The sequence below is a fragment of the Acanthochromis polyacanthus genome, chromosome 3 (assembly GCF_021347895.1).
Source record: "Acanthochromis polyacanthus isolate Apoly-LR-REF ecotype Palm Island chromosome 3, KAUST_Apoly_ChrSc, whole genome shotgun sequence".
Lineage (NCBI taxonomy): Eukaryota > Metazoa > Chordata > Actinopteri > Pomacentridae > Acanthochromis > Acanthochromis polyacanthus.
In genome coordinates, this window is record NC_067115.1 from 21790440 (window position 1) to 21814890 (window position 24451).

The window sequence follows — 24451 nt, forward strand, 5'->3', positions numbered from 1 at the left end:
GTGCTTAATCTGGATAATAGTGATTGATTATTTCACTACTGTCACAGCCAATCAATGTAAAATCAATTAATTATGAAAAGATTCAGCGCATTAATGAGTAATGGAATAATCATTATTTGCTGCCCTATACAGAAAAGTTTAAATTAGATCTACATAGTCGCATTAAAGCATTAAAAAGCTGTTATCTTTTCATATAATATATGTGTAACAGTAATAGGGGGCAATGTTCTGCATTGTGTACTTTAATTTTTAATACATATACCTTGAAGTTACTAAAGTAACATTTTCAATGCAAGACTTAAACTTGCAATGGAGTGTTTTATAGAGTGATAATAGCATAAATCTGAATACATCCTGCACCACTGTAATTCAGTTTTTCTCCTCTGTCCATTTTGTACTTTACCCTTCATTTTGCTTTTTAAATAAATTAGGCTAACCGCACTCTTGAGGCTTGACAGGATCAGAGCTCTTTTCATTCCCAAACAAATCCTATTCTTAGAGCTTTCTCACAGCTGGAGAACCACTGGTGTACTTAAACCACTTATGATACCTTTATTTCAGCATTTACTGCACTTTATTAGCTGCTCATTCACCCAACTTCTGTAGAAATGTTTTCCTTCTTCATATTCCACCCGGCCCAACCACTGTCTAAAAGTCAGCCATGCAAATGAGCCATAATTATTAACACCAAGGATCTAAATAAAATACAGTTGTCTGTCTGTATATGTAGCCCTGCAACAGACTGGCGACCTGTCCAGGGTGTCCCCTGCCTTCGCCCGAGTCAGCTGGGATAGGCTCCAGCACCCCCCGCGATCCTAGTGAGGATAAAGCGGTGTATAGAGAAGGGATGGATGGACAATTTACTGTTAGTTACCGCTGTTGTGGAGTACGTTGTTTTTTCTGAGAAAATGATTCTATATTTTATGATGACCTGCATGCAGCTTTTATCCAAACAAGTGTTTAGTTTGATCAGATCACATACATTAAATGCTCCTGGAGGACCAAAGAGGACATTAAGAAAAAGGCAAGCACATTTTTGGAACAAATTCAGAATTTTATTCCACATACTGCACTTCAGGTGTCTGCATTTGAATCACATCTATCACAAACAAAAATGCCCCAGTGGTACAACTAAATACACTTTCAGTGAACAGAGAAATGTGGAATGTTTTTATACTTGGAATTTTGTGTTCATTTGTAGAATCCATATTTGTATACAGGATAGTTACTAGTAACTTACAAACAATTCCATCAAATTAAGATTTTTTCTTTCAAATAAAGTGCATTTCTACTACTCTCTCTGTCAATCACAAATAAAATAAAATAAAGAAAATTCCAAACATGTAACACTAGAATAGACACCACTGATCGGGAAAAGGCCTGAAAGTGTACATCGTAGCTGTATAAGATTACAGTTAGTTTTCTGAATTGGATGATTAGAGCTGACCTGAAGACTCCTTTATTACATCATGATATAAAAGGACTCCTTCCTGTCAGTACAATATATAAGATAGCATATTTAAAAATGCAATCCCTATTCCCAAAGATATAATTAACAGTCACGTGAAGAACACAACAGAAAAACAATAAGTCATGTTTCAAGTGTTCATTTGATAATTACCGCAAATATTTTGTCATTAGAAACATAAATGCATATTCAGTAACCCCTATGGCTAATAACATCCATTCTGCAGTAGATCAGCGGCCTCGGCTTCAATAAAGAAACTCATTCTCAAACAGAAAGTTCAGTATGCTCAATACTATATATCATGATCCACTGGAGGGCAGTAGAGTATTATGTTGAATGAAAGAACTACTGGCTGATGTATGTACCTCACGGGATGTGTTTTCATATTAATGACAGGTTATGTGGGAGCATCATATGCTGCCAATACAGCAGAAATCAGCTTCCCACAGAAACCAGCCACTTACGGCTCATCCTTTTGGTTCTCCAGACCGATGAAACAACCCTGTCAGCTCATGGAAATCAACAAGCAACTGTCCCCTTGCAAAGCAGAGCAAAATTTGAGGAACAAACTTGAACGTTTAGCTGGATGAATCATTTTGAGGTCAATCTTCAAACTTCTGCCTCGCTGCCACATTTACATGCTGTAGTTGGCTGAGTCACTTTAACTTTTGACCTGGAATAATCAAAATAAATCACTGGCAGAGGTCGACACTGAACAATCAAATGTAGATTTTAGCCCTCTGTTGGCCCAAGTCCTTAAAGGAACTAATAGCGGTGCAGTGACAGCAGCCCTCACAGACAGCTGTAAACAATTTGCATAAGATTATGTACACTGGAGAGTTACTAAGTCTTGAGAAACAAGTAAATGATTACGACCAATGAGAGGGCAACATAAACTGTCCTGTGAGTATTTCTGGGTTGATGAACACCTTTATCTGTATGTCACACCGCGAAATGTGAGGAATATGCTGTAATTATCAATCTGGATTACCTAATTTCCTGTACCTAGCTACACATCCTTTCTGATTATACTGTAGATAACCTTGTTTTTACAATAACATATTCCATTTCTGTATGCAGAAACCTTTACCTTAGCTGAAGAGCCCTTTAACAAATACATTTCTGTATGCTACATCCATGACTGCCTGCTTTTCCTGTTTTGGCTGAAAACAACACATTGGGTTCACCATGAATGTGCTTATAACATGTTCTTACGCTTTTACATACTAAGCTCACAAAAGCAACCTTTATTGTGCCAGAGTTTGTTCATCAAGCAGCAGAGGATTTCCTTCTCGCTCCTACAATCCTGTAACTTTTACTGGATCCAGCCTGGATTCTGTCATGAAGTTTGCTGAGTGAACCGAGATGAGTGTAATGACCTCTTTCAAAAGACACACACGTGCTCACACACTTCCTAACTCACCCGCTCACAAACACCCTCGTGTCCTGACTGGTGAGAGCAGGAATTTAAATGCATGAAAATCAGCTGCTGACACCGTCGCCTCCTGTGGCAATGTGAGGAGTATTTATGCGTGTGTGTTGCTGCTGCAGTCAGAGGCGGAGGGAGAAAAGGGCTGTGGTAGCCCTCCTGTGAAGGGGAGATAAGCGCTGAGCCTGAGCTCTGTCGTTCCCGCTTTCCTCTGCAGCAGGACACAAGCCTTCAAGAACCATCAGAAATAGACCCAGGGTGTCCAAACACACAAAAACACACACGAACACACACACTCCCGCTGCGGCAGACTGAGCTAGACAGGAGCTTGACGTGACATCCTCTGACAGAGTGCCTGCTTTGGCTTTGTCTGACCACTCAGAGAAAGTAAACTGCTGGATGGTGAATAAACGAGCTCAATCATCTTCACTGTAGCCAAACAGATGCTGTGTGTGTGAGTTTGTGTTGCTGGATGCAAATGTTTGACAGTTTCACTCTCCCAGTTGATAAGCAGTAAAAAGAAGAAAGGGCTGGTTGAGAGACAAAATAGTGTGACTGGATTTGGTATTCACAGTATTCAGCATGTTTTGATCGGTAAAGCACTTTTTGACCTTCTTGTACCTATTATACATGTACAGTACATACCATATGACATGCGTTCACATAGACCCACACATATACATCTGATAAAGTGTTTCACGTTACATTAAGAGCGTTCTTATTAAATTATTTATAATAGAAAATCAACAGTTAATGCACCTTTACAGTAGATTTTTTTTCCTCCTGGTTTTAAGTTAGATTCAGTCAAAGATTGGAATCAATAAATAGCATTTTATATACTCTGAAACTGGAATGTACATTGTTTTTAAGTGCTTGTCTTCTGTTGCATTGTTCCTCCAAAAAAAGGCATCATTTTTTGGTAATTTTTCTTTTTCTTTTTTTAAACTAAAATCCCTCTTACAGAGCCCATTGGGTCACATTTTCGGCATGCTGCTACCTGTTGCAGCTTTATCTAACGGCGAACCAGCAGGACTTTGGGTAACCACTGCAGCCCCAACAACCACTCGACCTCCAGCAGGAGCATCAGACTTTCCTGCTGTGCCTCCCTGCTTCTCCTCTGCTGCCTTAGTCTGCTGCTCTTTGCTCTTGGCCCCCTCCTGAGAGCCCAGCTTGATTGGCCCGAGGACATTTTTGGCCACAGTGGTCAGCTGGCTGACGAAGCTCGTCTTGTCGCCGGGGGAGACGGGCCGTGACTTACAGAGGGAGGGTCCACAGAGGGAGGGGGTGACCGCGGTCGGGGAGGGGGAGGGAGAGGGCGAATGCTCCTCCACCACCTCCAGGCGACATTTGTCCTCCCAGTCGAGGGTTCCCCGGTAGCAATTGACCGGGCCGAGTCCCTGCCTCACCTTGCCCAGTGAGAGCGGCTGCCCATGTGGAGGAACAACAGGAGGGAGCACCCGAGTTGGGAGTTTGGGGCTTTTGGAGCCGAGGTCTGGAGTCCTGCAGTCACTGCTGTCTGCTTTTCTCAGGCTGTCCCCTATACCTGATGGTTTAAAGGTTTTGCTCATGCTCAGAGCACCTCCGATCACTGCTGTGGTGATGGCAATGGATTTATCTGGAGCAGAAGCTGAGCTCTTACCAAAGGCAGCACCAGGAAAACCAGACCTGCTCCTGCTGTCTACTTCCTGCTTTGGTTCAGGTCTGGCTGAGAGCTGCTGCTCCTGGAGATCCTTACTGTGAGATAACGCACCTTTTCCCACCTTGGGGTCTAGTTGTTTTGGAGCCATGTCTGTCTGACTCTTCTGACCACCTAAGCTTCCTGTTATTTTGGTAGGGGTGCTTGGAGTGATAGCTTTAGTGGTTTCTGCGCTTAGTCTCGAGCTTTGCGAGTTCAACGGCAGCTCACTTGCTTGAGGTTTTCTTGCTAAGGATGATTGTGATACAGTTGCTCCTACCCGACTTGTCCCAGCCTCAATCTCCCTCTCTTTCTCCCTCTCCCGTCCCCTCTCCCTCTCCTCTCTCTCCCTTCCAGCCAGCAGAGTTTCCCTGCTCAGGGGTGACTCCTGTCTGCCCAGTCTCCTCACAGGCTTCAGCACACCAGTCTCTGGGGTGGATGACAATGAGGGCAGGGGAGGAGGATTAGGAGGCAAATTTTCTCCTTCTGTCTCCAGCAGGCTCTGGAGCCCGAGCTCACAGAGGAAGGCATCCTTGCGGTACTCCGAGTGCTGCACCTCCAGGCTGTGTTTCCTCAGCGGACCTCCCAGCCCCCCCGTGGAGCTGGACTGGGTCAGCGGCGAGCCCAGTTTCTCTGCCGACTGCACCCGCTTGAGAAGAGGCGATCGTGGGGGCTCCGCACTCTTGGGCCTGGGACGAACCACCGGCGGCGAGGAGTGGAGTTTGGCGGGGAAGGACTGGGTGGTGTTGGAGCTCCCGACGGTGTGGCCCGGCAGGGGTGGAGGAGAAGACTGGGTGGGTGAGGGTGTGTGGGCCAGAGGGGAGAGGGGGATGTTACCGGCAGATTTACACCGAGCAGAGCGATACTGGCGGTGCAGTTTTGGGGAAAGGCCGTGCAGGGAGCTGGGCCTCATGTGCTGGGAGGGAGCGGGAGAGTTTGGAGTGCTGGAGGCTGGAGAGCTGCTCTGGGAGGAAGCACCTGAAGAGAGCAGAAAGGCAGTGAAGATGTAAGAAATCCCAGAGGAAAAGGTACACATTTGATTTAAAAGTAAAATACATTCTAGCTTTCAAAGCTCAATTTCCAAGAGATGTGCTTTGTGAATTTGGGATTCCCAGTTCTCTGATCTAAAAATGAAAGTGTGTTTTTTTTCTGTGCAGCTGCTACACTCAAACTGATCTTCGAGTGTTTCTGCTGTGTATTTCCAGTGCCCTACCCAGGTATGACGGCTCGGGGGTGGAGCGGTAGCCCTGAGTTGGGGATCGTGCAGACAGGCTGTGAGTTGGAGATCCAGGAAGACTCTCACTGGAGGACAGAGAGCGATTCAAAGAGGACAGGCTGCGGCTGGTGTGCAGAAGATTGGACTGTTTGGTGATCTTACGAAACAAGGAGCTACGCTTCTTACTGAAGGACAGACCGTAGGTGGAAAGAGAGGAAAGGCAGGTTTGAATTGGGGTTGGCATTTACTGAAATAGTAGTTGTAGTTTTCATGTTATGCACACGAAATACAAATCATATATACTTTACATTTCTGACCATTTCCCAAATATTTGTGTATTTTTGTCTACATTACAAGCCATCACATATGTATGACTATAACAACTTGTCATCTTGCTTTGTCAAATTTTTGAGAATTTCCTACAACCATTGTAACATACAATATAAACAGGACCATCTTAGTTACTGTGCATATTGTACAGTATATGAGATGAACTCTTCTCCCATCTCCTACCACTATGTTAATGTACAGCATGTTTATAGAACAAGAGGTTCAGTGCAGTGATGCAGGTGTGTAAGTTACCTGTCCTGGCCGTCCTTGCCCATTGTCCTCTTGTGTCGGCGGGCCATCTTACACTTGTAGCTGGCCTTGCGAGCAGGGCCCACCTTAATGGAGGTGTTCTCAAAAGGTGTGGTCGTCACTGTCACCTTGTTGCCACTCTGCACAGATATATGTAAATACAGAACTCATGCTCAGAATTACTCACTGGGAAGCTTGTTTATACACAGCCTTTACTTAATATTTAAAACTTATAAGCAACTTTATAACCTTCTTAATCCCCAAAGCTGCCAGCTGGCCTGTTATCTTTAAAAAAAATCATCAAAATGACTCCATTTATCAGAGTCAAAAACTATAAAAATGGAGACTTTCCAACATTTCTTGATTATCAGTGTTGTGTCATTCTGTCAGAAAACTTTGCCAAAATCTTTACGTAAAACAGCGATAGCGCACAATTTGCCATCACTATATTCTACATGTCTCATTTAAATATCAGAGTTGAGTCTACAGTGAGTAAAAATGTGACAGGAGCAACAATAATTCTGCTATAGTTTCAGAAAATTAATATTACTGATACACTGTAGCTGAGCATGAGTAATCCTGCTGATGCCGACCTTGAGGATGAGCTCCACCACTTCAGTGTGGACCAGACCGTGGACTGGCTCCCCGTTGACATGAGTGATGAGGTCACCGGCACACAGGCCAGCTTCCTGGGCGGGACCTCCGTCCTCCACATGCTGCCAGTACAAACAAAATACTCAGGTTGATAAGAGGAAAAGTCTTATACATGTAAACATTCAGAGAACAGAAAGCAATTATCTTGGTTTGAATGAACGGCTCTATAACAACTCTAGATGGGCTACATGTTTGCAATTCAAATTATGTATATTTGTGCACTGTGAGATTAGAGCAGTGGTTCCAAAGCTGAATGAATGAGATTCTTGTGAGAATAATAGTCGAAGAAAACAGCTCTTTTGATCTACTTAGACTTAATTAGATGGCAACATATTTAAATGTGCATCTGAAATGAAACAAATCAAGTTCTCAACTGTTTTAAGATATTGTTAGAGCCAAACTGTACAGCTTTGCTTTTGCTCTAATCCTGCTCTGCACTCTTACTCATTTTCTCCAGTTTAATCTTTTTTTTTTAGTTTACCAAATCCTGTTAAATGCCACCTCAACTTTAAAATCCACCCTTAAAAGCTCAAAGCACAAGTAATCCCTCATTATATCAAGCTATCCAGTTCAGCTGTGACAGAAAGACATCTCTGAACATCCATCCAACCTTTATCTGTACACTGATTAATCCTGGGAGTCTATCCCATCTGACTTAGGGTGAAGGCCGGAGACACCCTGGATAGGCTGCCAGTCTATCGCTTAGAGACAAACAGGCACACTCACATTCACACCTATAGATTTAGAATCAACAGTTAACCTCAGTATGTCTTTGGACTGTGGGAGGAAGCCAGAGTACCCGGAGAAAACCCACGCATGCACAGGGAGAACATGCAAACTCCATGCAGAAAGATCCCAGACCCAGGGCGGGATTTGAACCAGTCCTCTGAACCATCCAAAAAAACATGTTTTTAGATTGTGATGGGTGTGTCAGCCCAAGTTTCTTACCCAGACAATGTGATGTACACTGTAGATATCACTGTCTCCGATGTAGACCCTGATGGCTCTGAGAGTGAAGCCATACTTCTTTCCAGAGCGATGGATGGTGATGGGCGAGCGCAGCACACTGACTGCCGGGCAAAAGTCTCTGCTGGGTGAAGAGTCGCGTGATGAGGGGTTGGAGGAGAAAGAGTGGGGAGACATGGGGCTGGCCAGCGGAGAGAAGCCACCGTGCTGCTCCACTGGAGGCAGAGAGGATAAAGATATTGTATTAGTGTGGCACAAATCAATATTTTCTAAAGGATTTCATTCTTTTTTTCCCTCATGCCTCTCACCTGATGGTATGATAACAGACAGGGCTGTGGCAGAGGCTGACTTGATGACCTTGTTGCCAGTTCTGGAGTTTCGTTTCTCCCCATCACCAGACAAATGCTGGTGGCGAGCCCTCCGGAGGACAAGGTCATTTGTGGCTCGAGGCCCCAGAGGGTCATACAACGGAGTCATCACATCCCGACCGGATGCTGCAGGACCTGGAGATAATGTGCTGATGGCTGTGGTAACACCTGGTGTCTCTCCTGGTCGAGGGGATTTGTCTGTGAGAAAACAGATTCATATGGAAATTAAGGCAACATATCAGGGGTGAAGGTAACGATGTTAAGAATTACACCACTGGCTCAGCAAGACCCACTGAACTGTTTTAAAATCGTGTTTTCTTCAAGAAAGCAACAAAGTGACACCACCTGTCAGAGTCAAAAACTGTAAAAACATAAAGAATTAAAAGTACTGTCTGATTTCCACCTTTACTTGAGTTATTGTCCAAACCGAATCTGACCAAATCGCAGCTTAAAACTGATTTTTCATTCAAAAAAAAGAGAGAAGTTATTCCACACGCGTCATTTAAAAACTTAGTAAAAGAAAACCACTTGCTTCGCTCTAATTAGATTCTGTAAAAAAAATAATAAAATAAATTCAGCATCCCTCGGTGCAAAAACAACAGCCTGTTAAAGTCATCCAAAAAACATAGATGGACGGTCCGCTTAAAAAATAAATGAAAGCTTATGTTTATAGAAAGTGGATTTGATAATGTGATTTAACCCTCTGAACCCCAAAGCCTGTTGGCTGATTTTAAAGGCATGTTTCCTTTAAAAAATTACCAAATTTACACCATTAATCCAGAAAATGCATTAACAGAGAGAATTATCAGATTTTTACCTTTCGGATAGGCCTTGAACTATCCATCTGTGACGTGGCATTGCAACAGGAAACTGAACCAAGTCTAAGCTCAGAATCAAGACAGTTTATCTAAATGTATTTATTGTTTATGTTTTATCTAAACATTTGCCAAAATTAAATCATTCGCTCTAACTAGATTCTGTAAAAACACAAAAATTATGCTTTCCTTGGGTCAACCAGGAAGCCGTAACTGACTCAGCTGCGACCAACAGTCATGTGCTGAAAATCCAGGAACTTTCTGGCTGAACTGCAGGCTGTGTTTACATGGAGCAGAGAGAGGACAGTTATGGAAGCAAACTAAAAAAATGTGTCATACAGCAAAAGCCATATTTCTCAGTTCTCTCTACTTATAGCCATATTTGTGCTGTTTCTATAGAGGTGCAGGACTTCAAGTTGCAACGAAAAATGAGGTTCAAAGGGTTAATAAGGCATTACAGAGTGTTTTTTCACCTTCTTCACTCTTTGTCCCCTTTGCTTTCTCTGTCTGCTTTATTCTTTGTCACTTTCTGTGTCACCCTCTCGTTTATTTCCTCTTTCACCGTCTCCATGACTTGGTAACACACCTGCTCCGTTGATCTCCTTCAGGCTGCTCCTATGCTCCAGGAGGCTCGGTGAGGGAACAGACGTCCCGTCCAGTGAGGTTCCACGGATCTTCATGGGGTTCTGGCGGGATAGGAAGTCCGGCTCACCTTCTAGAGGCGAGGCAAAACGATGCGTATCCATCAGAGCTGAGAAGCGCCGTCGGGCACCAAGAGGAGGGCTGGCATCTCCCTCCATGTAGAGGGACTCTGAGCAAGACAGGCGCTTCCTGGAAGAAGACACGGTAACATAAAAGCAATCCAATGGTGTCTTGAACGTGAGAATCAATTATGGTCTGCAGCTCTCTATTGTTAAACAGGTTTAATGTTCATCCTCTCAGTCTGTAAGCATTAGCCCTAAACCGAGAGCTGAGGTGATGGTAATATCACTGCAGCAACTATTTGGTTATAAAGTCTTGTGCAACTTCAAATTTTGACCTGATGGTGGCGCTAGGTGAAAAGTTAGGACTAATCAACATTATTACAATTTGCCCTGAGGTCAGTATAGAGACTTGTACCAAAGTGAATGAAAATCCATCCTGTAGTTACCGAGACACGTCAATCCATCCATCACCTGGCACTTCTACTAGTATGCGAGAAAGATGAGCAATGACTGAGGCAGAAACACAGTCAGATGAGGTGATAAAAGTGATGCTATTGCTAAATTATTTCTTTAATTAAATCTGTAATGAGCTTCAGGCAAAAAATGAATCATTGCTGCAGAGATGTTACAGATAAAATTTCATTTGGTATGGAAGAGGAGAAAATCCAATAAGTACGGTGGCAAATGAAGAGCCTCCTTCACCTTATTTTTATCCATTATGGAGGCACAATGTATGAATTTTATAATATGATGATTTTATTATATATAGGAGGGATAGGGGGGATTTCAATCCTGGCATACGCTTCCTAAAGACTGAAGTGAAATGAAGTTATGAAAAGCAAATTGCTTCTACTGCATGGTTTCTATCAGCAATGTGTCAGTTCGTGATATTGCGGTCTGCATGAGAAGCACACCACGATATCACTAATGAAGCTGGGTCTCAAGAAGGGAATACATTTTTCATGTAGATGAAGCAAAAGCTAAAATCTTTGATCTAAATTAATGAGAGATTTCTGTAATTTTGAGGGAAATATGAAGACCTATATAGGTGTTGTGCATGTTAATAACTGCAGGTGAATAGCTTGAACAATGAAGGTACAAACAGCATCAAACCACCTTAAATTAATTAAACAAGACACAAACTAATTCACCAAATAAACTTTAAAAAACAGTGACATCAGGATTATTCACAGCAAATAGTGAGACAATAGCATATTGGAAACGCATGACCCAGCTTCCTCATTTCCATTCTCCTAGTTTCAAACTTTGGAGAGGGATGTTCTGTTGTTTGTTGTTGACTCAAAGCGAGTGTGAACTCTCACACAAGTTCTTTTTATACAAGAAGCGTCAGAATTAGTGTCAGTGAGAAAGAAAACAGTTCCGCAGGCAAACTGGGATATGTGACAGCTCAGCAGCAGCAGGCGAGACAGAATAGAAAAACCTTCAGGGAATCACCTCCTGAACACTCTCATATCTTATGTCAGTATAAAAAACTCCCGACCTCACTGTCTCATACATGTGAACAATCCTTCAAAAGCCCTCATCCAACGCTGCCCACCACTCACATCTCAGGCGAGCCCGTCCTCCAGCTCTTGTCCCTCATGCTGAAGCTGCCCAGGCTCTCTCTCTTGGTCACCTTGTCCTCCCGTGGGCCCTTGTGCTCCCGACGGGACACGGAAGTCGTGGCTTTCTGCTCCAGCTGAGAAAGATGCTCCATGCTGCTGTACACCTGCAGGGAAACACAGTCAGATCAATAATCATTTGGTCTTTACGCCTTCACTAGCAGATCAGCAGAAATGTTGCTGGGTAGCTACAGAGATATGTTCATTTGTCTGCTGATATGAGGATGTTTCTGCTCAGTTCAGTTACATTTAGTATAATGTAAGTATTTTTGTGTCGGCCTCGCATAAAAATAGGAAACATTGTCTATATAAACCTACAATAAGACAACTGATGTCATTAAAAAAGTCCGCGGCCATTCGTTCAATGCAGACTAAAGGCTTTTAGTAGCTATTCATCCCTCATGGGATAAATGAAACCTTTAACTCATTAAATTGATTTTTCTCTTAAAGAGGAATTCCACCGATTCTTTATAGAACAGACTAGCATTTGTGAAAGAGTTGCATAAGTTGTGCAAAGGCTTGTGTGTCTCCAGAAAGAACTGAGTCTGATTAACTGCTTGAAGTTTCACAATAAAAAAAGAGTCTGATGTTGTGAAGTTAAAGAGAAGTGAGGACACCAAACATCTGCAGCCTGTTTCTTGACTTGAAATTTGAAGCCACATTACCTGCTACCTGAATCTCCACCAAATGTGTCTGAGGACGAGCTGCACTGTGAGCAATGTTGGTGAGTTTTGATAAGCAAGAAGAAAGCGTGTAATTAAAAGAAAGCTAAACAATGTCTATCAATCTTTAAAGGAAGATTGAAGTCCTGATTTCTCTTTCCAGTCGGTCTGCCAGCTCAAAATGTCTGAGAGAAGAATGGTTTTACTTTTCTAGTTGATTCCTGCACTGCACTGATGCCTCATGGGCTTCAGCTTTTAAAACACTTCCTTCATGAGCTTCTGACTCTTCTACTTTTCAGTGAGTTTTTTTTTTATTTCTGTAAAATGATGCCTCAAAGTCTGACCCAAATACTTTGACACCCTGATGGGTAGAACATCATGAATCCTTGTATTCTAAAACTTTTTGGCAGGAAAATAGTTGCAGTTTCAGTACTGACACAATCCTGTATATTAGCTATTGGCAGCTCTAGTCTAAAAATACTAATCTGCGTGTTGGCTTTTACAGCCTGAGGCCTCATCACAGGATTAATATTGATTGGCATCAGTGTCTAATATTTGGAATTTATCAAACATTGGTTGTAAATATATTTCCTTTAGCTCCAGCTTGGAAGCTATACACACTGTATATTCTTGAAGAATGATTACTGTGCTAAATATGCAGTGGGACTGAATCATGGTCAAATGTAACAGTCTTTTTTAAAAAAAATAAGTATTTATCTTTGTGATGCATTAGTTGCATCAATGTGACTCATGTTTGGAGGTGTGCACTTGTCACTCCACACCTAAAGGTGGGACCACATGTCATCCTTTTTGAAGATGGAGACTCTTCAAAAAAGACGTCATTGTTGCAAGTCTTATTTGAAATACTGTAAAGGTTATAGTTAATGGTTTTGGGATGCAAAATGGTTTCTTAACTGCTAATATTCAGCATCTTTGTAAAGGAAACCTGACTCTCACAACATAAAAGATCGACCATATCAGATGTGAACTAACACACTGAAGTGCATAACTCGTATGCTTTCAGCACGCATGTACGCAAGCATTAACGTTTCCACAAAGACATGCTAACAGTCACTGTGTAAGGCCCCATTATGTGCAGAGTAACACAGGAAAGCTGAGCCGTGTGGGGGAGGACAACGAGACAAGCAGCGTTAAGGAAAGCCTAAAGAATATTCAGCAGCGCACCATGGAAACAAGTAAAGACCCAGCTGTCTTCTCAGGAGGAAAACCAAAATGATGTCAACAGCCAGAAACAATTTGTTTCTTAATTTTATTTATGAGACCTCTAAAGCTGTGATTTAATTTGCTCTACATGTAAAGTAGCAAAACACATTTTGGAAAAGCTACGTTCAGCTCTGGGTGATTACTCATATGACATCTGTTTCTCTATTTCTCATGTTTTGGAGTGTGACTATTTGTTGTGAACATTTGGGGGATTCATTATCTCACCTGCACAAAGGAGTCATTAGCATCGGCTTTTCCTGTTTTATCATCCAATTTCATCTTTGTTGATTAGAGCTTCAGGACAATGTGTCCAGACAATAAACCACAATCAAATGATGTTACACGAGGTGATGCTCAGTGAGCTAATGCATTAAAATGTGATGGTCTCTTGTTAAAATAGGCATGAGAGACAATAATGAGGACAAACGTTCACCTCAGAGAATCATGAAGTGCCTCTCAGGAAATAAGAGTCCTTAAAGGTGTCAAGCAAAATAAACAGCCCGAAGTTATAAATTTACAAATCTGTGGATGTATAATTAGATTGTTTTTTCTACCTGTTTTGGGTCAGTCTTTTAATCCCTCGATGCCTGTTGTCGTGAATTTGCAACATACCACTTTCATTCAGACTGGAGCCGAGATTGTATCCATTCCCCCAATGCTGGTGTGTGCATATTCAGTACGTACCTCAGAACCTTTTGCAAGCACAGGTTTCTCATAGGACCAGTCAGAGTGGGACCTAATTATTATATATCTGTTATAATTATATATCTATGCTCTACCTGAAAGAGAGAAATGAACAATCTCTACTTAATTTAGCATCAGCTGGAAAGCAGAAACACACAAAAAAAGTTTTTTATTTAATTGTAAATAAATTCGGGCATCAAGGGGTTAACATTTGGATATATACAGGTACAGTAATACATAGCAGGACTACTTCAGTTTTTACATTATCACTTAATCTTTTATATCTATCTTGAATAATCAGGTGTTTGCTTGTTAAAAACAATGTTAAAATGCTTGTCAACTGTGAGGAAAAGCAGCAAATTATCACATTGGAGAAGCTAAAACAAGCAGATTATAGGCACTTCTGCCTATAAGATTACCAAAATGATTAATGGATTATTGAAATTGAAGCTGATGGATTATTTATCTAGTAATTGTAGTTCTATGTTAATATGATAAAATGAATGAAATACGTGTGTGTGTGTGTGTGTGTGTGTGTGTGTGTGTTGACTGTAGACCTCATTATGTTTCTGCTATGGGCAGAATATATGAAATCTTTACTTGAGTAAGGATACTCAGCAGCTGTGTAACTGCTTTTTTAAAACTGTAAAATCAAGTTTAATTGAAAATAGGCTCTCAATGAGGCACTTTCCATCTACTGAAGAGCTCCTTGTCGACTCCATAACCCAAACACGAGACTATGGACCAGGTGAAAGGGAGAAGGAAGGCAAAGTGGGTTAGATAGACAGACAGACGGAGAGAGAAGTGAAAGAGTTGAGAGAGAAACTAGAAGCGAAACAGCTGGAGGTGAGAAAATCCCACCCAAGAGAAAAAAGTGTGACTGAAGGAGAGAGTCACAGATCAGCATTAAAGGAGAGAAAGGCTGCAAAAAGCAAATGAGGCTGTGAGATGTCTGGGTCACAACACACACAGCTACAGACAGGTGCAAAAAGGAAGCAAGAGGCCTCAGCATCAGAGGTACATGGGCCTGAATTATGTGGTTTAAATAAGAAACTGGGGACAAGGCGAATAACGATGGATGGTGTAGGAGTTACACAAACTAGTTACACTTTTTTTCTACACCAGGGGAAAAAAAAAAAAAAAAAAACTGGGTCCAGCCTCCAGATGCGGCTATGTGTAGAATTTGACCTATTTTTTTTCATTTTATATTTTCTTCTTCCTCATCTACTCCTGTCAAGTGATCTCCAGTGCCAAGTGAGCTTCTACGTGACAAACTATGACAGGCTGACAGAGAGAGTAAGAGATTGATGAAAGAGGAGAGGACAGTAGAGAGGTAAAATCAGACCTTGCTGAAGCGAGGAGAGCAGGAGGAGAACTGTCTGATCTCCACCGGCTCATCGTCATTGGTGTCGTCCTCGTCGTACTTATTGATGTGGTGATAACGATCCGAGCGGGCTGGCAGAGAGTGAAGGAGAGGAGGGACGTCAGTTCAAGATAAAATGTGCATATCTTACTGGGATGGTGTCAGAAAATTGTTGTTCAACCCTTGAACCTGATACTAATGTAACAGCCGTCCTCTATAGGCACATAAATCCAGACACACGTACTATCAAAGTAGCTGGTGTCCTCCTCTGACTCCAGGTGAGGGATGAACTCTGCCTTCTGTCTCAGCAAACTGTTCCAGTCCAGCTCAGTGAAGAACGAGTGCTGCTTCACCTCAAACGCTCCACCTGGTGGCAGGGGCACAAACAACATGTGAAGTGGATTTGAGTTAACTCTGAACCCCAAATCTTAGCTATAAAGAAAAATACCAAAATGACACTATTTATCAGAAACAGAAAATGTAAAAACAGAAAGAACCAACAGATTTTCAGGTTTCGGATGGCCCCTGAAGCACTCATCTGTGACGTGCTGTTTCACCGAAAATCTTAACCAAATTTAATCTTAAAAATATATTTAATCAAAAAATAAATATACTGTAAAATTGCCAAAAATAACAATTTGCTCTACCAATAGTCCGCATGCTTCATTGGAAAAAGTGTGTATCTACTTTATAGTCGGTGAGATTAAAGGATCATATTCTGATATTTGTCCATTCTAAATGAAAGCCAGAAGACAGCGAGCTTAGCATCATGACTGGAAACAGTTCATCTGTCTGGACCAAAGGAACCATCATCTCGTCAAAACTGCAGCTTGTTGCAAGGTGGACTTTATTGACTGTCAATTAAAACCTATTTTTGTGCTAAGCTAACTAGTTGCTAGCAACAACTTAATATTCAATGAATATCTAACTCTCAGCTGGAAAGTGAGTCCCAAAGTACTGATAAGTTATTCAGAATCTAATCCATTTTATGATATTTTGCATTCTAAACCTCGCTCCAAATAGCTGCAGGTGGTAGATGAAGTAAATGCAAAAAGCAGTACCTGTACCCAGCCTCACAAGAGGGTTGGTCTGAAGCAGAGCAGAGATGAGGGCCTGAGCATCTGCAGGCAAAGCATCGTCACCATCAGGCCAAACTATATCATCTACCAGAGACATGAGAGAGAGAGCAAAGAGTCAGAATAACAAGGAAGGACAACTGCCTCAGAAGATAAACCATAGGTTAGAACAAACCACAGCAAAAATGCCTTTAATGTTACTGGTTCCACCTGGAGACCAACTACACTATTAGGATTAAAAATTTAAATTGCATTTGGCTTACAAAGTTTTGTGATTTTGTGACAAAAATATGCAATTTAAGAAGATCTTCAGGATGAAGTAGTATTGTAAGTCTAATAGAGTTCCTCACCTGTGATGACCTGTCCAAAAAGCTCCTCAGGAGTGTCTCCAAAGAAAGGCACGCAGCCCACTAAGAACTCATAGAGGATGATGCCCATGGCCCACCAGTCTACTGGCTTCCCATAACCTTGGCGAAGAATAACCTCTGGAGCGATGTACTCTGGAGTACCGCAGACCTGAGAGTGATCAAGAGAAAGTGGAGGAGACTAAGGCAGAGCAGCGTAAGCTCTTGTCATGCATGGAATGAATTGCTGGATTTTTCACAAGTATTCTTTACAGGGTCAGTTCATCCAAAAACAAGACACTTCTGCACACATACTCTAGTAACATTCAGCTCCTAAGACAGCTCTGGTTTTATTTGAGACATCTGTTGTTTGGAATACTGCCAGCAGAGACAGAAGGAGCTTTGTTTGTGATGCTAAAAGCATTGAAATGCCAAACGTGACAGCAATGACCCTTTTCCTGGTAATCATGCAGCACAATGTCCCAATTACTCAAAGTAACTAAAAAAAAGTGAGAACTATTCGCAACGAGATTTGTGCACGATCCACATAAATGAAATTTCAAATGTCTTTCTAATGCTATTAGAACCAAAATGAAATTAATTGCTTACGATGTCATAAGATGTATCAGAGACTTCAATGCATTGGTTAATAAAGTGGAAATCACCTACACTTCAGTAAGCTGTTGATTTGGACAAACAACCCAATGTTCTTTCTATTGTGTCTGCATGTTCAAGGTTTCATTCAAATAATTATACAGCAAAGATGTTCAAATCAGAATATCTCAAAGTGAATATAAATGTATACATCTCTATTGAGCTTGTCAGTGGCTGCACATATAAATGACATCATTACTGACTGAATGAAAAATGTTCTCCTAATCAGAGTCTCCAATACAAAAACGAAAAAGTAAAACTGTGGCCTGTTTTATTTGCAGCTATGAGTTTATGTGTGGTGATTAGTGGCAGACAAACAAACCCAGAGGAGCTGGAGGAGACACGGGCCAATCTGACTGATTATGGCGGGTTCAATTCAGAGCATAAACAATAACCGTAATTACAAAATGGGATTGTGATGGAGATGGAGCGCATTAATGAACAGGAAGCATTGTAAGGCAGCGTCTTTATTCTGAGATTATTGATTTTGCCGGATGACTTGGCAGGTTTGCACGCATGGCTGGAGAAGACTAAAGACTGTGTTGAATGGCAGTTGGCTGATCAGGCACCATGCATCCTATCTTTAACTGATTCTGCATTACACACCCCTCATTCATACACCTGCTAATTAAAATGAATCCGTCAGCAGCCTTTGTATTTTTATCACACAGTATTAAAACACTGCAATTACAAAGAACTCTGATGCAGACTGGCAAGAAAAGTTACTGTACCTGCTTGTCCAGAAACTCTCTGGCATCTTTCTCAATGTGTCCTTCATACAGGTTGGTAGTGAGACTCATTAGACCCATTTTTGACAAACCAAAGTCTGTGAGCTTAATGTGGCCCATGGAGGTGATCAGGAGACTGCATGGAGAGAAAAACACGCATTCAGGTTTAAATTCTGGCAAATAACAGTAAAATCCCATATAATAAGTGATACAGTGATTTCCAAAGCTCCTGTGATGTTCATATTTAATGCCACGAATGTGTCGGGATAATTCGATGTCAAGTGATTCGACATGGATATTAAAAGATAATCCAGTAGTAAATACAACACTATTATTATCTAATCAAGATGGTTGTGTGTAGAAACATGCTAGCAAATAATTAAGTATCTACACATCTTAGCAGTAATGGAGCAACACTGCCATAATGTAAAGTCTTAGTTTCAAACTGGAAAACAAAAAATGTTTTATCAGAGGTATTCTTGCTGGACAAAGCAGCTTTCTGTAGCTGCAAATAGGGTAAAAAGATGAACCAAAAGAGTCAAGGGTGAACAGAAAAAAAAATGCTCCATCACATTAATGTACTGTAAATGAGTCACTATGACTGTCACACGTTGTCATTAGATCCATTTGTTCATCTAGAAACATTGACTAGTGCTGCTTTAACACTCACTTGTCAGGTTTGAGGTCTCTGTGGACGATACCGTAGTTGTGCAGATACTCCAGCGCTAAAACAGTTTCAGCAAAGTACATCCTGGCCAGCTCCACAGGCAGAGCACCAATGTTCTTCAACAGAGTGGCACAGTCACCACCTGAGAGCACAGAAACACCTCCGGTTACAGCAACAGTGAGAGGATTTATAGGCATTCTATAGTTTTGACAGCAAACAGCTTTTCTGCTTAACGTCTTAACCCTCCTGTTATGTTGCGGTTCAGATGGACCCATTTTAAATGAAAAAAAAAGGTTAAAAGTATTTTTTCATATGAAACTTCTTCTGCTTGGCTTAATGAGTGTATTCGACATATAAAATGATAATGGTTCATTTCACATATTTGCAAACCCACCCTGAACAGAAGAGATGCATTGTGTTTATTATCAACAACACTCCATAAAAAGAGAGAAAAAAATAATCAAAATATAAAACAAAATAATATTAAATTAAAAACAATGTTATGTAAAACTACAGTATTTTATATGCACACTACCAGTCAAAAGTTTGGACACACCTTCTCATCCAATGCTTTTTATTTATTTGTATTATCTTCTACATTGTAGATTAATACTGAAGATTACCACTTGTTTGTTTACAACATAATTCCATATGTATTCTTTTATAGCTTTGACGTCTTCAGTATTACTATACAACGTATAAAATAATTAAATATAAACCACAGAATAAGAAGGCGTGTCCAGATTTTTGACTGGTAGTGTATGTGTACATTGAAAAAAGTTTAAACAAGCAATTTTTATGCAAAACAAATGAATTATCCCTGTTGAACCATGATCTGTGAGAGGTAAAGAACACCACTGGACTAAATCTTGACTGAAATGACTCGTCATGGAGTCTATAATGAGATTAAACAATGTTTATTAGGATTTGTTGGTTTCTGACATTTTTGGATAATCAAACATGCCTCAGGATGCTGTTCCCGAGAAACAAGCCCAACAGGAGGGTTAAATAATTCAGAAAAACTGTACTGTGATGTATAGGTGGACCGATTTTGATCCTATGATTAGGCAGAATAGACCCATAACAGATGATTCATATTAACAGCATTCTTAGTAGCAGTGCTTCTGAATGGGAGAAAAGTTTTTTGTTTTTCTGCTGCTAATGGTTTCTTGGCATGTTATCCATTATGCTGACATTAATCCGTGTTTGGCAGAGTCATCATTATCGTGAGTCACTTATTCACGCCTACCCCCGACGCCTCAGTGTGTCTGCGCATCAACAGCAAATATAAGAGCGGCTGCAGCCCAGCCAAAACACTGCCCTGCATAAAACACTGCACAACGGTAAGGAAGATGGAAAGTGCTGGAGCGGCAGTGTGAATCGTTTGAGATTCATTGCGGTAGAGAAATAAGCATCTCATCTACCCTTCCAGAAATATTTTATTCAAACATAGTGCTTTCCTAAATGTTTAATTTGTGGCTTGGGAGCAGAGGGTAACACAAATCAGATACGTTTAGGACTGTTTTATCCAGAATTAAATAAATAAAATCCAGAAGTTGAAGCCTTAACTTTGAGGTCAGCAACACTACAATAAAAAAAGAAGTTAATACTGAGAGAAAATGTGTGAACGTGTTTAAAACTGTGTCCCGATGTGGTGAAGTTCATTTCAAAGATGTAGTGACAGCTCAGGAGAGAACCAGATAAAAGCTGAAAAGTGTGATTTTACATTTAGACAGAAACCTGGCCAAGGGGGAAACAGAACAAGGAAAAAAAAACATTGAGTGTGACACCATAAATCAAAGAGACCTTCCCAATTTGAATCCATCTCTGGTGTAAGCCAAACTCCCTCACCTTCCACATATTCCATGACCATGCAGAGGTGTCGGCGTGTCTCAAAGGAGCAGAACATGGAGACGACGAAGGGGTTCTCGGCGAAGGTGAGGATGTCTCTCTCCACGAACGCCTGCTGGATCTGGTTCCTCAGAATCAGATTCTGCTTGTTGATCTTCTTCATGGCAAAACGCTGACGTGTCTCTCTGTGGCGCACCAGGTAGACGGCGCTGGAGAGACGAAGAAGACAGACGAGGCGAGAACGGCAGAGGTGAAAGTACCGAGGAAAAGACAGCTAAAAAAACATCTGCTGTTAGACATGAACTCAATATAGTCTCACTGCTTGGACAAGTCAAGGTGGATATTAGGACTTTAAAAACCTACAGTACAAAATGTCAAGCCCCAAGCTAACAACTTTAATTTTCTCTTTGATTCGGGACTGAATTCTTTGAAGTGTTCTTTCTCATGGGCAGATAATGGCGGATAAATGCAGGCCTGGCAGGCGCAATGCTTCTATTTCTGATGTACAGCTTTAGACAGCATGCAACAGCATGCGCACCATATGTTACTTCTGATTTTAAATCCCTGCTGTCCAATTGTTTGTTGTAGAGGACATTTTAAATTAATGTAATTTTCTTTAAAACCCTTGGATAGACCAGTCTCTGATTACATGTTAAACATACATTTTAAAACGTGTCCCATCTAAATCCTTCTGGTCTTCCATAATTGGTTGCTTTAATTATTCTAGAAAAACTAGAGCACTGCTTTTAGAGTCTGCACTATGAAGTTTTTTTTCCCCTGTGTCATACCAAATACATTCTGTCCAAAACAGTATTCTAAAATGCTATTGAACATGAAACATAAAATAAAACAAGACATCATATTTTAACATTTGCAGCTGCAATCAAATTGATTAAAACGCCCATATACAAGGACACAGTCTAATGATGTGAATAAAATCTAATGAAAACACACATTTCAGTGATTTTTGACAACGTAATGTTCAGTAGATAAGACATTTAAGAAGAAAAATTCATAAACATCTCGAGTCAGTGCATTTTTTGTCCTATTTATGACCTCCTCTAAACTTTCAGCAGTTTCTCCCTTTTGGTGTTGTAGCCTCTCCCTCATCTTCATCTTCTTTTGTTAAACCCTAAGAAAGATTTTCAGTGGGATTCAACCCTCCAGAACATCCCAGGACACAATTCCTGGAACAAGCTCCGGTTGACTTGGATGTGTGCTTACTGGAACGTCCAGAGGTTGCGTCACATTCTTTAAAAAAAATCCGCAATGCGCCTCACACGGCCAGAGAAACACCTCAACAATGCGACAGACCAACCTAAACAGTTCACTGTGGGGATGGTTCTGTTCTTCTTGTCATGCAGGCTTTCCCCGTCTTAAGACAGACACACCACTGATCCACAAGTCCAGACAGTTCCAGTTTAATTTCATCACTGCAGGAAACAGATTCTGAGAATTCTGAGGGTCTGTTCAACATATTAAAGTTAACTTTGATGTGCTTTAACGTGGGCAGAAATGGAATGTTGTGAGGTTTCTGGGCATGAAAGTCTTCCTATAGTCTGTACTGAAAGGTTGTTTCTTCTGTTGTAAATGCTTTGGTATTAATACAGATATATGTCTCAGTTTTGTTTGAAATGTTTGACCTTCCTTCCAACTGTATCTCTTAGAACTTGAAGTCTCTTGGAAATCCTTTTAAAAACCATTGCCTTTTTGTTGAAATGCGTTTTTTTCTCATAGTTTTACAGACAACTCCTTCATCTTGGTCATATTTTCTACTCAGCTTGAACGCCTGCATAGGAATGATTTTATCTGTATCACAGCTGAAGTTACTTCATAAAACTGTTTTTTTTTTTGCAACTTAGAGATATTATTTTATTTTCATTTTTAAGCTCATTATGTCACTCAGTTTAAACAAATGTAGTTTATAAATATCCTCGGTAATCAGAAACCATTTAATGTGTAAACCTTCATAAGCTCAGCAGGGTTAAGTGATTTTGATTACATCTATTAAAAAGCTCAATGAAAACATTCGGATTACATCAATCATCACATGAAACAGTCATCTAATAAGCTTTTGCTGAAATGTAATTAGAGTGTTTATGAGCAATATTTCAAATAAGCTACATATCAAATAGCAGAAAAAAAAGAGGGATAATATAACTGTGCTGCTGTCGTTGTTGTTTCCTCCAACGTGAATTGTTTCTTTAATTGATCTTCTTATTTCTTGCACATAAAGTTCCTTATTATAATGACCCTGGAAACAGTAAATCAAGCAAACAAACTAATTAAAAATTAGTAGCATTTTGAGTCAAGGCCCACAGAGTAGATGTTTCCAGGGATTGAAATCCAGTGTTGGCAGATGTTTTCTTATTTATCTCTTGAAGCTGCAACAATTAAGGCTCCTAGTGACACCTGAGAAAACTTCATTTACTGAATTGGGCTGAAAGCTCAAGAAAAACACACTGTAAGAGACACATTGGATTTGATTTGAGTTATAAGTGAGGCATCAACAAGGAATAAATCGGCAGCTTACCCATAAGCTCCATTGCTGATCAGTTTGATGCTCTGAAAGTCCTCTTCACTGGGCGGCTTGATGGATCTGCCTTTTCCCTGATGACATCGCCAGTTTAAACATTAGAATTCAAATGACGATAAATTTGTTGCATGTGTGAGTTTGTGTGCTAACATGACATTCATATTGCATGTATGTGTGAATGCATGTAAACACGGTCTGATCTGTCCTGTGTCCATCACCTCTGCCGAGTCGTCGGTCTCTGGAGTATGCGGACCCTCGCTGTCGTAGCTGTCCAGGCTCACGATTTCTGTTGAGAAACATGCTGGTTAACAAGCGAAACCTGCTCCTACAATGAAAAAGACAATTCTCAAGCTGAAACAACCGGCCTCCCACACCGCTGTGAGCCGATAAAAAGAAATGCAGTTGCTCAGACATCTTTAACAAAACAGCTATTCAAGTTTCAAAACAGCTGAAGGGCCAAACGCCTCAAATCACAGAAAGAAAAATATGAGAATTAAAATAGCTTCTTCCGATTAATTTTTCTTGTCTCCTTCAGCTCTCCCTCCCCCTCACTTTGTTCCTGCTCCCTCCATCATCAGCACTGGCAGCTAATTTTCAGTGTCCTTGCACTCTTGTATGTGACAGCTGCTTGAATACACTGATTATACCACTGTTTTGTTGAAGCAGGGGAATAATCGAATGACAATTAATTTTGCAAAGCATTTACAAAGCTGCTCTGTGGATATGAAGTTCATGAAAGATAAAAGTCAAGTGAGCTGACAATTGTATATTCTGGCAGTTTCAGTTTGACACCGAAAACAACTGATCTTGTCAACGGTCTGAATGAGAAACCAAGACAAGAATTTGGAGTGTGAAAGTGTGGATAAGCAAGCAGCTACGTGGGTGTGCATGTGTGCCTGTGCATGATAATGTAGGTGCTAAAGAAAGTGCAAGATCAAGATTACAAGTGGCACATTGTTAGCAGAGATTAACTCAGAATCTAATGTATTCCTCAAGAATCTTAGGAAAAAACCCACATTGGATTGCCAAGAACAGTCATTCCGAGCCATTTAACCCATCAGCTGATGAGCAGCTCTTGATGGATGAAACTGGGCGGGACGGAGCAGATGTGAATTAGAACTGTGAGATTGAGGGACGAATTTGAGCCACGGTGATTAATGAAGGAG

General features: G+C 40.9%; 1 protein-coding gene across 3 annotated transcripts in view; it reads right to left on the bottom strand.

The window, feature by feature from the left end:
- Positions 1 to 1033: 1033 nt before the first annotated feature.
- Positions 1034 to 24451, bottom strand: part of mast1a (microtubule associated serine/threonine kinase 1a) — a 91178-nt gene continuing 67760 nt past the window's right edge. For all 3 annotated transcript variants that reach the window (XM_022190630.2, XM_022190629.2, XM_022190632.2), the window contains 17 exons: positions 23504 to 23571; positions 23283 to 23359; positions 20750 to 20958; positions 18902 to 19040; positions 18235 to 18367; positions 16856 to 17021; positions 16491 to 16592; positions 15674 to 15796; positions 15412 to 15521; positions 11440 to 11603; positions 9757 to 10001; positions 8296 to 8553; positions 7970 to 8202; positions 6961 to 7083; positions 6371 to 6507; positions 5786 to 5973; positions 1034 to 5550 (listed from right to left, as the gene is read on the bottom strand). In XM_022190630.2, the coding sequence (XP_022046322.1) occupies positions 3872 to 5550; positions 5786 to 5973; positions 6371 to 6507; positions 6961 to 7083; positions 7970 to 8202; positions 8296 to 8553; positions 9757 to 10001; positions 11440 to 11603; positions 15412 to 15521; positions 15674 to 15796; positions 16491 to 16592; positions 16856 to 17021; positions 18235 to 18367; positions 18902 to 19040; positions 20750 to 20958; positions 23283 to 23359; positions 23504 to 23571 (4154 nt within the window). In that variant the 3' untranslated portion in view covers positions 1034 to 3871. The remainder of the gene's footprint in view (positions 5551 to 5785; positions 5974 to 6370; positions 6508 to 6960; positions 7084 to 7969; positions 8203 to 8295; positions 8554 to 9756; positions 10002 to 11439; positions 11604 to 15411; positions 15522 to 15673; positions 15797 to 16490; positions 16593 to 16855; positions 17022 to 18234; positions 18368 to 18901; positions 19041 to 20749; positions 20959 to 23282; positions 23360 to 23503; positions 23572 to 24451) is intronic.